The following is a 17,444-nucleotide window of genomic DNA, read 5'->3' on the forward strand; positions in this document are numbered from 1 at the left end:
GAAATACAATGGTGTGTATTTTTGGTTCTAGTCGGACAGTTCTCAATTCCCGTTGGAAGAGACGCTTCTAATGAGTGAGAGTATATAACCAATTAAGGACAGTAAGGAGGTTCCTATTACTTTCATTTTCAATGTTTCAGCCGAATGCCAATATCTTGCTAAGGTTGGCAATGAACTTTCTGGTTGGAAACTCAATAGTTATTAAGTACTTATTAGTTAAGTACCATAACAAAACCATCGAAGTTTATTTGTGAAATCATCTTTCTTCCAAATTAAAGGATATATGAATGGATACTTGGAGTTTAATCTGAAAGGATAAAAATTGAACCTCCATGGTGTCTCGAATAGATCTTTGTATTGCCACATGAGGTTCTTTAGATATTTAGTGAGGCTACCATTTTAATTTGTTCAGTGATTTACTAGGGGTAATTCAAAGTTGGCCAGTCTCGCATTCTCTCAATCTTATACTTTTTGTTGTGATGAAATGTATGGAAAGCATGCCTCATAATGTACATATTGATTTTCGCGGGGGCCTTTGGTCTGGACAGAAAATTAGCTAGCACATTCTTTTTTCTAGAAATGTGTTTAATTTCAAAATAATATTTCGAAAACCATTTAGCCCATCGAAGTAGTTAGGGTTTTTGGAATCTATTTCTGTTTAAACTTGGTCATTTTGGGAAATATTACAGTGTTCAATTTTATCAAGGAAATGATAGCCAATAAGATGGAACTCAAACTTTTTTATTCCATTTTTTACCGCCAAAATCTCATTGAAAGTGGAATGATAACATATTTCAGTATGGGAAAACTTTCCACTTTTGTAAGCGTAGATGTGTTGCATGCCATTAATTTCTTCAAACAGTATGGTCGCCTAATATTCATCATTGAAATAAGTCTAGAGGATTCTCTTTCCCGTAAATGGAATTTTCAATGGAGGAAGAGTCTGAACTTGCTTTGTCGTAAAATTTTTTTGTGGAAACTTTAGCGATTCCTGAGCAATGTGTGGCCTTGGATAGTACATACCTTTGTTAAGGTGTAGACTAAAAAATTCGATTTTTATTTGGGCAATATTCATCTTTCTTTAAGAGAGCATAATTCCATACTTTTTTACGATGTCTCGCAAACTGCTCAAGGAGTTAGTAGTGAGATTCTTCATCAGGACTGTAGGTAAGATATCATCAATGTAGATTGCTACACTTGACAAGATTGGTTGGAAAATTCAACATATGGCATTTTGGAATAAAGATGGGGCTACTTTGAGGCCAAAAAGGAGGACTTTCCATTGAAAATACTGGTTTGGAATACAAAATCCTATCTTGGGCATGTCTTTGTGGATGAATGCCTAATTACCAAAATCCAATTTTGAGATCAAATTTGGAATAGATATGGGCTTTCGATAATTCCGCAAAAAGGAAATTTCTTGAGAGCTAGGGAAATTTGTCATAATAAAGGAAAAGGTTGAGGGGCCGATAATTTATCACTAGCCGCATTTTCCCTCTATTTTGCTCAACTCGTTTGTTGACATAAAAGGCTTCACAAGCTCATTGAGAATATGAGATTTTAATAGGGCTTTGTTACAATAGCTCTGAGCATTTCCTTCTGAGCAGAAATAAGATGTCCTGGATTCATTCTTATGTGACTCGCCTTGGTAGGATTTATATCTTCATTTTTCTTGAAAGGAAGATGAACAAAGAATTCTGGATTTTTTCATAAGGGATGAGAACATTCCTGAGAGAATTCAGAATGGGATTCTGAACAGGATTGTAACAAGTTTTGTATGATTGGATCTAATAAACTCATTTGGATAGAGAAAAGCCTTTGGTATTGACAAATTCAGAGAATTGGTCTTTATACTTAAGGCATTTTCTAGGAATATGCGGAATTGAGGAATTTGAGTCATGATATCTCAACCAATAATCAAATCTTTGTTGGGGAGACTAGATCAAAATATTTGAGTGGTTATGGAGTACTGAGGGTAAAACTAAATAGTTACTAGTGTAGTTCGCATATTTATAGAAAAAGTATCTCTTAAGGTAGAATTGAAATTTTGAACACAAGAAATCCAATATTCTTCGTGGAAAACTTTTGTCTCTAGAATTGAAGAACTTGCACCAATATTTATAAAAGCAATGACTATGATTGGTTTAACAAACTTTGAGACAAAGATTTTTATAGGAAAATGGGGACGATGGACTTGGCTTTAAAATATACTAGGGTCTTGTTCTAAAGAAGTGAGGGATATATGGAAAAGATTTTCAGAATCTGAATTAGAATAAGTTTTACTAGGAGTATGACAACAAGGAGTTTGCATTTAGCCAAATGCTGAAAATCCAAAGTTAATTTCTAGTAACATTGGTCTGTTAACCTTTTAATGCTGGCTTTCAAGTGAAAAACTCATTCAAAATAGTTGTTAAACGGTCCTACATTTCTTCAAAGGGTTTTGAGGTCGAAAACCCTTTGGGAATGCTGAATCAAATGCACCCTTAGCCCTTGAATAGCACAAGGTACTAAAAGTGGCTCCTTTTTTTTTTTTTTGAATGGGATTTGGTGATTAAATAGAAGTGGGTCATGCTTTGATACAACAAAAATGGAAATAATAATTAAAAAAAAGCATAATCCAACTTAAATTATTATCTAACTTTCTTTTTTCCTGCATAAAAAATATGGCACAAATATTTAATTAAGGGAAGCCGATAAATAATCAATAATTAAGGCAATGTAATGAATGATTCCAAGAAATTGTTGTATTACAAAAGAAAGTCATATGATACTTACTTTGATTTATTGATGTTTTGTCATTAATTACCCGCTGATTTTTTTCCAAATAGCAGTGGCTTTGGAGCCCATATTTTCACAATTTTTTTTTTTTTTTAACTTCATTACAAAGTTTTCAGGAATAAATTGAGCTAAGTTCTTCTTGCAAGATGACTTGTTAATATAAGGCTATATTTGGTGAGTTGGATATAACTCTGGATAGCATAGCTTTTATCCTATTGGGAGTTGCACCTAATAAATTGGCACGGATTGTAATTTACTTGTTAGAGTAGATTTAAAAGGGTTATAGATACATTTAGGACATTGATAAATTATTTTCTAGTATGGTCTAGTGTTATTTTTCCTGCAACGCTTTGAAAAGGATGGTATGGTTTAATAAAGCAAAATGATCTAGGTTTCGAGAAATCTCCAGGAAGACACAAAATTAATCTGTATCTAGTCAATCAATGCCCGCCATGTGTCAACTAAAATAAAATTCAGCACCTAAACAAACATGACCAACTCCACAACCCCACTTCCTAACAACTTCACCACCTTAAGCATTCTCACAGCCACTCCACAATATCAGTTTCTGCCTAAAGACAATCTCTATATAAACTGCATATTGAAAGTGGATGATCATCTTCATCAGAAATTCTCTGGGTCATTTGCAAATTCCGAGCTTCTCAAGCTTGCAGTTAAAAAGATGTTGTCCAAGCAATCATCATTACAAATTCCCATCGCGGTGCTGATCTTGGCGGTCCACTTGCTGCTCAATGTGGTGGCAGCAGGCCCCACTGCAGCAGCCGCGGGCGGAGAGCCAGTCCTCGAGCTCTACATGCACGACATCCTCGGGGGAAGCAGCCCTACAGCAAGGCCTGTCACGGGGTTGCTCGGCAACATATACACCGGTCAGGTGCCCTTTGCGAGGCCGATAGGGTTCATACCTCCGAAAGGTGGCGTGGCTATTCCCAACGCGAACGGGGCTATCCCCACGGTTAATGGCGTCAATGGGATCCCACTTGGGACTGGTTTGGCCGGCACGACTTTTGCAGGAAAGCCCATCATCAATCAGAACAACAACGGCAACAACTTCAATATCCAGACCCAGCTGGGTCCTGACGGGTTGGGCCTCGGGTTCGGGACAATCACTGTGATCGACGATGTACTGACGTTAAGCCCTGATCTTGGGTCACAAACCATTGGCAAAGCGCAGGGAGTGTATGTCGCAAGTTCTGCGGATGGGAGCACGCAGATGATGGCGTTCACGGCCATGATCGAGGAGGAGAATATGGCGACAGCCTCAACTTCTACGGCATATACAAGATCGGGAGCCCAATGTCACATCTATCGATCACTAGTGGTACTGGGAAATTCGAGAATGCTTGCGGATTCGCCGAAGTGCGGCCGCTTGTGCCATCTGGCCAGACTGTCATAGATGGTGCAGAGACATTGCTCAGGATCACAGTCCATCTAAAGTATTAGGCCCCCGTGTTGCTGAGAAACCATGTGAAGTTGTGTGGGAGAAAACGAGTGCTGTCAATCTGTTTATTTCCATTCGAAATGTTACCTGTACTGTGTACAAGTTGATTACCGAGGCCTAAATTCTAGCAAATGGTTCTAAATCACGCGTGGAAATCATTTTGAAGGAAGATGACACCTTTAGCTTAGGCGAACCAAAAAAGAAGGAACAAAGTAGAACTGACCTAAAGAGAACCGGAAAAAAAAAAAAAAAGAACCCTTGAATCCTCACTCGATCCACGAGGTCTCATAAAATCTATCAATTAATTTGACCCTAAAACTATCCAGTAAAGAAGAAAACTTCTTCAATAAGAATCGCAGAATCAACTATAAATTCCGACATACCAGCTATATCTTGTCTGCTATAGGCAGCAGAAGCATTTACCAGTTAGCGTAACAGGCAGAGACCTGAAACTTACCAAAGAGTAATCTATGTAGATAAGGAACCGATTAGATTCATGACTACAACGGAAGCAACAAATGATTAATACTAGAACTATTTCATAAGACAATGAAGCACGCTATAGAACAGAGGATATTCAGAATATCCGGTATTATCCGACCAAAAAAAAAAGTATATCCAGTATTAAGAAGAGAGACTTCCTCGACATCCTAGTTCTGACATGACTTAATGAGGATAGATTACTGGTGCATTGGATTTCATTCTCTGCAATGATTAAAAAGATAACCAAGTGCCGTTGATGTCCAAATTGTTCTCTTCTCGAGCAACAATTCCAAACAATTGCTGATGGAAACGACGCGATTCATGCAATTTTTCAACAGGAAGCACTCATGGTTACCTCAACAACCTGTAAAATTATAACTCTATTGAAACCCTAAAGCCTTGTCCCGAAAAGTGAGATCCATAACCATCTTATATTGCCATCTAGTCTACACAACCAGCAAGCAGGCAAGTTGCTGCCGCATAAATTTAAAGACTCACTTCACGGGTGCTAAAGCACATCACCTTATCAAGCCTTTCCTCTCATGGATTTTATTATTTCGACACCAGGGCCCTTAAATTCAGATTCGTAAAGACATTGAACAGTATAAGTTTTTGATGTCAAAAGACTCTTGACCAATCCTAGCCATAAGCAATGAGTATATTGCATTATCCAACGATATGAGAGAAAAGTATATATAACTGTGAGCCATAACAGCAGCTTCCCATGATATTTCAGAGTGCTAAGACTAAGAGTTATGCTTTAAGTTTGCATAAAACCTTATGAGAACAGAAAACTAACGTTATGCTCAAGAACAGAACTTTTGTGCAAAGTTTCTATGGACAATGATATTCATCACAATATAATATGGCATTTTGCATATTTTTAAGTCAGCCACTTGGGAGACATGTCTTACCCAACTCAGTGGAGGCTAATATACCACCTATACTCTATGTGGCACCTCAAACTCATCAAATGCCGGAGATCTTAACACAAGAAAAACTGGGGCTTGTTCAAGTCCATACAAGGAATCGATCAAGTGCATGCGCAATGAAGCTGGACCTTTTGCCATCTCCATTCCAATCTCACCAGCAATGCCAAATATAGATAATGCCGAGGCTGTAGCTTCAAAGGCACGTGAAGGGTCAACAGCAACAAAGGCAGAAATGAGTGCCGTGACAGAACACCCGGTTGCTGTAATGTTCTGCATCATTGGAACCCCATTCGAGGCACCTACCACTCTTTTTCCATCTGTAATTATGTCAACGGCTCCAGATACCGCGACTACAGCTTCACTTGCCTGAGCCAATGACTTTGCTGCTTCTACTGCATCCTTTGAGTCATGGGAGCTGTCGACACCCTGTTAGAGGAAGGTATATGGTGAAGGACTAGTCACAAACATTACCAAACAAAGATTTGAGATTGATATTGTGCAGATGATGCACTTAAAAGAAATAGAATTATTTCAAAAAACAAAACATATAAGATAAGAGAAACCAAGTTCTATTTTCAATTCAAGTATGCGAGTTCCTCCAATCATTTTCTTTTCCGACTATGTCTCACATCTTAATAACTTCTGAGATTCAAAGAGGTATCGACTAACTGAGTTTTTGCGAGACATCATCAAAGGGAGTGACGTGGGATAAAAGTCTGCAGGACTACACGTCAAAGACTTCATGCTTAACGCATCTAAAACAAAGCAAAAAACCGCAAGCACATCTGACAAAGTTTCAACTGTTGCAGCAAGGACAATGTCTGTCCCTTAGATTACAGATTAAAAAAGATCACGACGTGCAGATTTAAGTCCTGTTCACTGTGATATTACTGACGAAAGGAATCATTCGGTGTACGGAAAATTGCAATCAATCTGTTTGAACAGAGAGAAAAAACATCCAGAGGCAAATTAATCAATGGTTTATAGCAGACCAATCCTGTTTAACTTTGCGCAAATTGTAGCCGTACGGCTCAAACTTAAATCTCTTAACTCGCATGACTTTATATCAGTCTGCACAAGTTTACAAACCCCATCACTACTGAAATTTGACCAGAGGTTGAAATAAGAACACCGGGAATCAAGTTCAACGTCAAATCGAAAAACCCAATTGCACTCACTAGCGAAAAGGCCTTTATCATTGCCAAATATCCAATAACGAGAACTCTCTCTCTCTCTCTATATATATATATAAGAAACACGTATAAAGTTACGGATTTGATCAAATCACCTTGGTGAATCCGACGGAGGCATTCGCGAGCGCGATTATCTCGGACCCGTTTCCCTAATGACAGTGGGTTTGAGTCCCACGAGCTCCCTACAAGCGTTCAACCGGAAACCCGAAGCCCCAGCGGCCACCGGGTCGAGGACCCATGGCCTCCCGGAGCTGGCGGCGAGCTCGGCGGCGAGCTTCATGGCCGGCAGCCAGTCGGCAGTAAGGGTGCCGACGTTGACGCAGAGGGCGTCAGCATTAGGGTGAAGTCCGGGAGCTCCTGGAGGGAATGGAGCATGGCGGGCGAAGCGCCGGCGGCGAGAAGGGTGTTGGCCATCAGGTCCATGGACACGAAGTTGGTGATGCACTGGACAAGCGGCGATCGCCGCCTCACTTCGGCGAGGAAGGTCCAGGCGATGCCGGCCCAGTCTGCGGAGGATTCTCCCATCGATCGATCTCGGTGCTCTGATCGATCGATTTATCCTCTCTCTCCCGCGCTCTCTTTTCCCTTTTCTTATCAATACGAAGAGGGAGGGGCATGTGAGGGCGCGACTATAAATCTCGGGCGAATTATATTTTTGCCTATGGACTCTGGCAATTGTCGCGAGTTGCAGTATGGGCATGGATTCGACTTCTTTTCTTAAAAGATAGCTCATAATGAAATATGTTTTAAATAATGACTCGAACTGGTAAACTTAGTCTCGGCCCTCAACTCGCCAGCTTGTTTCCTCAACTCACATTGGCGCCACCTATCTCCTCCATTTAGGGCCGGAATCAGATCCTCTCAAAATTTGCAAAACTGAAACTAATTGTTTTGTCCGCTAAGCTAACCAAAAATCATATTCTCCAGAAATTGAATTGATGCAATTTTTTCACCGAATTGCTTCAAAAGACTGATTTTGGCAATTCTGGGGAATTTCCATCAAATATGGTTGTTGTCCCAACAAAGACAGAACTTAAGAAGAATATGTTGTCTCGATTTTCACCCAAAGGCCTAGATCATGCGTTATTTCTCCACAGGGATTTCATGAAAGTTCTTGGGAAATGTGGGGAGAATATCGCGAAAAGGGTGCTTCTAAGGGTTCCAAATGGGAGATTCTCTTCCTATTCAAGGTTGGTTCAATGGGCCTGGCTTCCCAGATTACAATATCTCTCTCGTCATGTAGATCTTTGTCTACCTTTCATGGGTAGTCTCATTCTGGCTTCTTCTCTTTAACCCTAATTGTCATCCTTTATCTACTTATTCTCGTTCATCGATCTTTCATTGCTCTCTCCTTGTCTGTTCTCCGACAACTTTGTTGCTTCGTCGTCTTCAATGTCGCACATCAAACGAGAATCAACCTCTACTTCGTGTGGGTCTAAGGGCTTGCATGTCACCGATTCTTCATGATCGGCTTCAATGATACCTCAATTCAGCTGCTCCTGACTGTCAGGTTTTTAATTCTCCTTTGCACTCTTCTTGCTACCCTTTTGCTCTGTCGCACGATGAATTGCTCGGGGTGTGCTACCCACTGCTTATTGATCCAAGTAAATTAGGGTGATATTGTAGTCGGTTAGTTCAAATGGCCTCGAATGAGCAAGAAGAGTCGTTGCGACTAGCTGCCCTGTGTCAACGACTGGGGCGCTTGTGTTCTGAAAAAGAAGTAGAAATTTGGGATGAAGAACCCCCCTCCGGAAAGGTTGCAGGAGTGTTGTTTAACTTTAGTTGGGACTATCTTCTCCAATCCATCTGTCAATCTGCAAGCTTTCCAAAGTACCATGAAGCGGGCATGGCGGACAGACCAAGTCAAGATATCCTAGAGGGATGCAGGACTGTACATTGTAAAATTTAAGTTAGCGGCCGAGAAGCAGAGAATAGTTGAAGGTGGTCCTTGGTTGTTTTCCAAACATTTAGTTAATTTCAAGCAGTGGACACCTAACACGCCTTTGCACTATTACGATTTTACTCACTGCACTTTCTGGGTACAAGTTTATGGATTACCTTTGGAATGGAGCACTGAACAACTCATTCGAAGGGTAGTTCATCAGGTGGGTAATGTTGTCGCAGTCAATTCAGATACAACAGAGGGATCGGCATTAAGAAATTGCAGAGTTAGGATCAACATAAACTTGCAAAAACCTTTGAAGACTGGAAAGCTAATTCGGATAGATGGGAAAATTTTGTGGCTTGATTTTAGATATGAATGATTGCCTCACTTCTGCTATTCATGTGGGAAAATAGGGCATTATGCTATGCATTGTAAAGAGTACCCTTATGACGACGCACAAATAGATGACAAAAACAAGATGGCCTATGGCCAATGGTTATGTGCCGAAGTTAGAGAGCATAGTCCTTATTGGCAAACATTCTATAACCCACAGAAAACTACAGGACATATGGATGAGACTGTACCTGAGACACCCCCTGGTTTGCAGCTGACTCTCCCTCTATTGCCTCCACCTGAAAATCATAACAAGTCATCAGCTGCTATGCCTCATTAGCAATCCCAAATGACAGATTTAGTAGAGGGGGCTTAGCCCACTACTGATTTGGTTCTTGCATCGGCAAAATTAAAAGCAATTCAGACTCAACCATTGGACAAGGCACCTCAAATACAGAGAAAGACTACCCGAAGTATCGCTACAGTGGGCACATCTAAAAAACAGAAAAGGTTTTCACCCTATGAGATGCGCCACTCAGCCTCTTCAGATTTTGATGATACTCACCTCATGGACACTTCGGTCCATGCTGCAGAAGAGATGACAAAATAGGCGTTGGTGGCTGGCCCTAAATAGCCACCCCCAAGCAAATGAAGCTAATTTGTTGGAACTGTCAGGGTCTGGGCAATCCCCTGACAGTTCGCGCTCTTAAGGCCTTAAAGGTCAAGGAAAAGCCCGACTTGGTTTTTATAATGGAAACCAAGAATAATGAATCAATACTCCAACGTTTGCGGCGTTTAAATTTCCAGCATGCTTTTGTTCGAAACCCCGTTGGTTTGAAAGGGGTCTACCGGTTTTATGGAATGATAGCTTAACTTTAAATATAGTTCACTCTTCGAGGACTATTTTGATATGATATGCAAAGTGACTTGATTGAAGACGTAACGAAGCGCATTACTGTGTCCATGCCCCCTATTCCTACCATGCGGCAGTGATATGGCAAGAGCTAAGATCGATCGCATATCTCAACACCTTGCCTTGGATTTGTGCCGGAGATTTCAATGACATACTCTACCCATGGGAAAAGGTAGGAAAGAGGCCATTTGTTTCCTTTTGTCTCTGTTCCTTTAGATCCTTCATTAACGACCGTTCCCTAATGGAATTGGAAAGCAAAGGTTGTACATTTACCTGGATGAACAATAGAACAGGGGATGAACTAATAAAGGAACATTTAGATCGGGTTCTGTGTACACCGGATTGGCGAGTGTTACATCCTGAGGCTAAAGTATTCGCTTTGTTGGCTGTGGGTTTTGATCACAATCCCCTACTACTAACTACAATAGCACCTACTCGAAAATGTAGTAGACCTTTTGTTTATGAAGCTTATTGGAACCAGGATCCTGAGTGCCAGAAGATCATCTATAAGGCATGGAATTCAGTTAAGCAAAGTCATCCTATGCTAATGCACAAATTACATGCTGTTTCTATGGCTTTGAAAGGCTGGAGTCGCTCAAAATTTTAGAATGGCAACTTGCGGATTAATGCCTTACACCAACAGCTTGCAGAAATCACCAATCGACCGTCTATCAACAGCCATGATAAAGAAGCAGCTTCTATTATTCGTGATGAAATTCGACACATATGGCAACAAGAAGAGCAATTTTGGGCTATGCGGTCTAGAATCAATTGGTTGCGTTGGGGAGATAAGAATACTAAATTTTTTCACGCCACCACTATCCAAAGACGCCAATGAAACATGATAACAATGATACATGATGTTAATCAGGAATGGGTGCGGGATCCTCGAATACTAAGGGAGATGACGACTACTTTTTTTCTCAAACTTATATACTTCGAGGGGTATTGAGACTACGGCCCTATTTTGAATCAATGCCCCATAGTTGTCACTCCGAAATGAATAACCAATTAACTACTTCGGTCAATCACGAAGAGCTGTGTAGGGCAAATTTCTAGTTGGGGGTTTCTAAAGCTCCAGGCCCAGATGGTTTGAGCAGTCTTTTTTACCAGACGCATTGGGATATAATAAAGGATGATCTTATGAGGTTAGTGTAGGATTTCTTTAATTCAGGTGTGCTGCCCAGCAAACTAAATAGAACCATTATTGCGTTGATTCCCAAAACCAATCACCCTAAAAGACTAGATCAGTACAGGCCCATAAGTCTATGCAACTACGCATATAAAATCATTTTTAAAGTTATTGCTAATCACCTGAAACCATGGCTTCATGATCTAATAGCTAAGGAACAAAGGTTGTTTTTGTGAGTGGACGACAAATCCAAGACAATATTTTGATAGTTCAAGAAGTTCGCATCAATTCAAGACAAAGAAATGGAAGCGAAAGTACAAGGTACTAATCAAGATAGACATGCACAAAGCGTACGATAGAGTTGAGTGGGGTTTCCTTAGAGACTATTTGGTAAAATTGGGCTTTCATCATTGATGGATTATTTGGGTAATGCAATGCATAACTACCCCATCTTTCAAAGGTACGTTTTAATGGGGAACAACTACCTTATTTCCAACCATCGAGGGGACTCCGTCAAGGTGATCCACTATCCCCTTATACTTTTGTACTAGTGGCAAATGTTCTTTCCACCTTAATTTCCCAAGCAATTGACGGAGGCCATCTTAAAGGGATAAAACTTGCCAGGTCATGTTCGACTCTCTCACACTTATTTTTCGCCGATGACTCAATCTTTTTTCTAGATGGTACAATCACTGAATGTTAGAAGCTGTCAAATATTTTGAATCAGTATTATCTTGCCATAGGACAGGTCATCAACAGAAATAAATCTAGCATGTTTTGCAGTAAACATTGTCCTATGAGTTTGTAGGAAAATTTAGCAAGGGAATTTCGAGTTCCGGTGTTGCAAAGATATGGCAAATACTTGGGTATACCTTCGGACTAGGGACGATCTAAATGAGAAATGTTTTCTTGGATTTTAGCGAGAGTAAATGTAAAATTGGAAGGTTGGAAAGAATGACTATTATCTAAAGGTGGTAAAGAAATCCTACTCAAATCTGTTGTGCAAACTATTCCACAATATGCAATGTCTATCTTCAAGCTTCCTTAATCTCTTTGTAAATGGCTTGAACAACGAATATCCAGTTTTTGGTGGAAGAACGACATGAGCAGACGAGGGGTGCATTAGTAGAAATGGGATGAACTAAAAATCAGCAAGCATAGTGGGGGTCTTGGTTTTCGAGACCTAATAGCTTTTAATAAGGCATTGCTGGGTAAACAAGCCTGGAGATTATTTCATAGTCCACTCTCTTTATGAAGTCAGATCTTTAAGGGGCTTTATTTTCCTAAAGACTTCCTCCACGCGGATAAAGGGTATCGCCCATCCTAGGGCTGGCGAAGCCTTCTTATTGGTAGAGAGGCCATTATCCCTAACTTGAGATGGTCTGTTGGTGATGGCAAGAAAATCAAATCCAAGAGGATCGGTGGTTATCTATTGGAACTATAGTAGGACTAGCTACAAGAGAGGAGCCGGAGTTAGTGGCCGATCTTATTGACCCTAACCACCAATCACGGAATCTTGCTCTTCTCATGCAGCATTATGATGATTTGGTCATTAATGAAATCATTCGAATCCCTCTTAGACACATTACGCATACGACCGATTAGTATGGGCAGAAACAAAAATGGTCTTCATATGATGAAAAGTAATTATACTTCTATTATCGGCACATCAACTAACAGTAGAGATAATGAAGCATCTACATCATTCAAGCCTCCCAAACCCTCGGGGCGGCGAATATGGACTATGCAAACGAACAAAAATCCGTATGTTCTTATGGTCAGCTTGCCATAACTCACTTGCAACCAAAGCAAATTTGTTTCATAGACATATCACACCCGATCCGATTTGTCATCTCCGCAATCGACATGCTTAGGAAACCATAGAACATTTCTTTTCTATTGTTCATGGACAAGGAAGTCCGGAATCATCCCGATCTAAAGATTATAATCACACCTCATTGTTCATCGCACGGACGCATGGATCACGGCAAAAGGATTACGGTTCAGAATACATTACCTAGAATAGAGACTATTGCGCACGTTTTGTGGCAGATCTGGTGTGGTCGCAATAATTTTATCTTCGGACATCAACAACCAAATCCCAACATCGCCGTGGAAGATGCATTGACACAGACCCGAATCCACAAAAGTTCTGCCCCTAGGCATCAGAAACTAAAGCTCTTTACTATCCACACCGAACACCTATGGAGACCCCCTGATCGCGGCACCCTGAAATGTAATATAGATGGGGCTTACAAGCCAGGTAGTCACTCAGGATCTATGGCGTGCATTAGTCAAGATTACAAAGGAATGCTTACTGACGTTTTTACTGGAGAATTTCCAGTGGTCTCTGCGCTTCAATCCGAGGTACAAGCGCTCAGTTTGACTCTTTGCCATTTGCTGCAACAGGGCCTCAACAACGATCACCTTGTGATTGAATCGGACTGCTTGATCTTGATCGAAACGGTGAACGAGCGAAAACTGCCACCGTGGGAAGATCGCGTGCTGTTCGTTGAGGTCAACAATCTGCTTTCCTCTTACCCTAATTTGCAGCTCTGTTTCTACAGAAGGGAGGCCAACACAGTGGTGGACTAGGCTGCTAAGGCCTATGGCAGATTGGATATGGCCCGCAATTGGAATATTTTCCCCCCTTTCTTTCTTCTAGACCTTGTGTACGCGGATGCTGTTTCTTCTAGTTGTACTCTTTCGAAGTTTTAATATATAGTATCTTTCGACCAAAAAAAAAAAAAAAGGGTTCCAAATGGAGGAATTTGGCCAATGGAATTGGAAATAAGGGGTGATATGGTTTGATTATTGATGGGTTGGAACAAATTTTTAGAGCATTATTCTATTTATGATGGTCACTTCTTAGTATTCAATATGAAGGTGTCCTCATTTTTCATGAATTCATATTCGATAAAAGCGCATCCACCGTATAATCCACTTCATAATGCCAGTGATGGGAAATCAAGCCTTAACATCAAAGATGGAAAATTCATTTCGCCATAGCTGGAAGTTATCGGTGTTGATGATGATGACGGTGCTTCATCTAAACTTGAAAGTTTGTATGAGTTCTCTCGGTATCAAAAGATGAGGAAGGATTGCAGCCACCAAAATGTGCACAGATTTTCAAGAGTGCAGTGAGATCTAATCGGGTTAGCAAAGATCATGATTGTTGCCATACACATCCGATGATAGCTTCAGAGGACCAAAAGCTCAAAGGTCGGGAGGAAAGGCAAGTCCGAAACGCTCATCACAAGATTTGGGAGGTGCGAATCCTCAATCCACAAGCTAGGTCTCCACTTAATCATGTCATTCTTTCTCGTCTTGGAACTCGGTTTAAAAGCTCTTGATGCCGGTAGAATATATGTTAGAACTGAATTATCTTCATTTGGTTTCATAAAGGATTTGCTCTCTTGCTCCCCAACCTGCACACGCAACTGTCGAGGGATGTCATAATTCTTAAATGTCAAATAGATTGATCATTGACCCAGAATGGTCAAGTAAATGCTATGCATCCTTTCATAACATACCATGCTGATTTAGCATGAGTAAGAGATGACGTTTGTACAAGCACACGCATTGAAATACATTAATCATCATGTTTAACTAGTCCGACCAATACTATGTTTAGCAATTGTTTCCTTGTACAGACCAGTCTAGGATCATAACAACATTTGACACTAGATATAGGGAAAATTACCAATTTTTTTTAAACTTATTGTAATTGTGTCGATTTAATCATAATTTTTTTTTTTAGCTAATTGAGTTCTAAATCTTTTATAATTGTGTCAATTCATCCATTTGGCCAAATTTGGTCTCGCTAGCGTAACATGGATCGACTAGCGCCGGTAGACAATTTTTAATACGATCGGCTAGACTTGTCGGATTGAGGCCGCCAAGGATTGAGGGTAAGCTTGCCCCATCGTCGCGAGCGAGGACTGCCTGGATTACTAGCGAGGCAAGCCCTTGCTAGTGGATTAGTGAGCTTGCCTTCACCCGGATCTCGACGAGTCCCCCTTGTTAGGTCGGCGAGGACTTGCTTCACCGGTGGTTGATGGCCGAGCGAGCCCTTGTTGGATCTAGGTGAGGACGAGCTCATTGAGCCATTAGCGAGGAGGCGAGGCAAGCTCGTGGGATCTAACAAAGGCTAGCTTGCCCTCGTTCGGCCTAACCGACCACCTCGGTCCAATGACCGGCCCTCCCTTTGGCCGATCAACGAAGGAGGGAGGAGAGGAAAAAAAGGAAAAAAAAGAAGAGAAAAGATTAAAAAAATTAATAAAAAATTTGAAAAAAAAAATAAAATAATATTAAAAAATTGTTTCTTTGGTGCCGGTGACATTCACATTAGTGTTGACTAACCAAATTTGACCGGACAGATTGAATTGACATGATTACAAAAGATTTATAATTCAATTGGTTAAAAATAAATAAATTTAGGACTGAATCAAGACAATTGTAATATGTTTATGACTTTTTTGTTAATTTTTCCTTAGATATATATCAAAGTGATTGCTATTGAAAGAAGTTCACAGAACAAGTGAATGCTTCATATATGTTATTGAGTATCGTGTAACTGTCAATTGTATTTTGTTCATGTATTGTAAAGGATCCTCGTACATTCTCCATAAAAAAAAAAAAAATCAATTACACTAAAATGGAAAAGCTTACAATTTGTGACTCTCGCATTCATGGACAAATTGTGGCAAATGAAGCTCAATGACTATGAGTCACACACCTAGATGTAGGGCAGCGATCTACTAATTGGACTGCTGAGAGGGAAAATTCTCTAAAGGAAGGAGACCTCTACACAGGTGTGACTATTAGAGGGGGTGACGATATCGTGTTTAATGTCTCCATCTTGTTTTTCTGGGACTAAGCACAGTTTTTGCTTTGATGAACGGGAGAATCTTGTGTTCCTTGATGCTTTTATCTCAAATGAGACTAGTGTGACTATGTGAAAACAACATTAGGAAGCTCCATATATGGTTTCTATGTAAGTTGCTACTCATTTCCAGGATCTTTCCGTTGTATATTGCAGACGTCAAATGGCAGTCTTGATCAAATAGGTGCTGTTGCCATGGCCGTTCTCTTGCTCCTCCATCAAGTGTTGGCTCAACAATGCTGATGAAAACTTACTTTCTTCTCACTCGCAACCATGGCTGCCATGTCTCCGAGATCTCAGCCAAGGCCATGGCTGCTTGGGCTCATAGCTCTTGACCATGGTCTCCGAATCTCCAAGCTCTTGACTATGGCCACTCGTAGATGTTGTAGACACCCCAGTCTGTCCCTTCAATTCCTTCTTCACCGAGATCCAATGCTGCACGATGCTGCACACACAGGTTGGACGAGTGGTTGAACCCCAACGCCACGGTGATGGCGGAGAAGCCGAGCAGGTTGTTCACATCAGCAAGGCACCGCTGGTGCTTCCTCGGAGACATGACTGCTCTCTCTCTTCTCAATCGGGACCATGGTTGCCGTAGAAGCGGAGCTTGTTCCTGTGAGTCCCTCCATTAAACCACGTCTCAGCCCCAAATAGCAGATCTCAAACCCAAATTAAATTCGCGCATTCAAGCCTAACAATTGCCTAAATTCAGACCACACACAAGCAATGTACTTATCAGAAGGTCACACTCATTGAATTTCGTAGCAGCTGGGACGCTGCAAGGAAATCACCGCCGGCATCGAGCTTAGGATACGGACTGAGGTGCACCATGCTAAGAACTTCTTGTTGTGGACGGAGTGTGAACAAGAAGGAAGAAGAAGATGAGTAGGGAAAAGAAGGAAACAAAAAACACCATGACAAAAATGCCCTTAACCGAAGCATATGAAATGCACATCCTCGCCGACCGGGAGTTAAGATCCTTATTGAGATTAAGTTGACCACTTTGGCCATTGACCGAGATAAGCACTATTCTAGGTTTTCTTTTGAGAAAATGACTACCTCAGGACCTAATTTAGAATTTTTCCTTTTTTTGTTACATAGTTCTGAAGTTTTGCTGTCTATTGCGATATAAAACCCGTAGGAGATTATCACATTCACGTGGGAGCTTTATCCAATGATTTACTTGTAATTGTTGCTTTAACAAATTTCTAGTTCTTACACATAAATTAGATTCCATTTAAAATATATGATATTGTTAGTAGCATTATGGCCTCTCTGGTAACATGCCACATAATGTCTAATTCTATTATTTTATTTTCCAGAACCAAAAAAGAAAAAAAACTGTTTGGTAATTTTTTTGTTCTCCGAGAATAGATTTGGAATAGAATAAATAAGTAGTAAAAAAAAAAAGTTAATTCTTTGATCTCGGAAACAACTCTAGAATCAAGCCA

The 17,444-nt window shown here is 40.6% G+C and overlaps 1 protein-coding gene and 1 pseudogene across 1 annotated transcript; one reads left to right on the forward strand and one right to left on the reverse strand.

Moving 5' to 3' along the window:
- Positions 1-3,268: 3,268 nt before the first annotated feature.
- On the forward strand, positions 3,269-4,382 carry LOC120287217 (annotated as a pseudogene).
- Positions 4,383-5,498: 1,116 nt separating this feature from the next.
- On the reverse strand, positions 5,499-7,508 carry LOC104414390 (hydroxyethylthiazole kinase). The gene is given in 4 exon segments (XM_010025473.3): positions 5,499-6,078; positions 6,941-6,996; positions 6,999-7,187; positions 7,190-7,508. Coding segments are annotated over 4 exon segments (843 nt in total). The 5' UTR covers positions 7,371-7,508; the 3' UTR covers positions 5,499-5,661.
- Between the last annotated feature and the right edge of the window lie 9,936 nt (positions 7,509-17,444).

The sequence above is a fragment of the Eucalyptus grandis genome, chromosome 8 (assembly GCF_016545825.1).
Source record: "Eucalyptus grandis isolate ANBG69807.140 chromosome 8, ASM1654582v1, whole genome shotgun sequence".
NCBI lineage: Eukaryota > Viridiplantae > Streptophyta > Magnoliopsida > Myrtales > Myrtaceae > Eucalyptus > Eucalyptus grandis.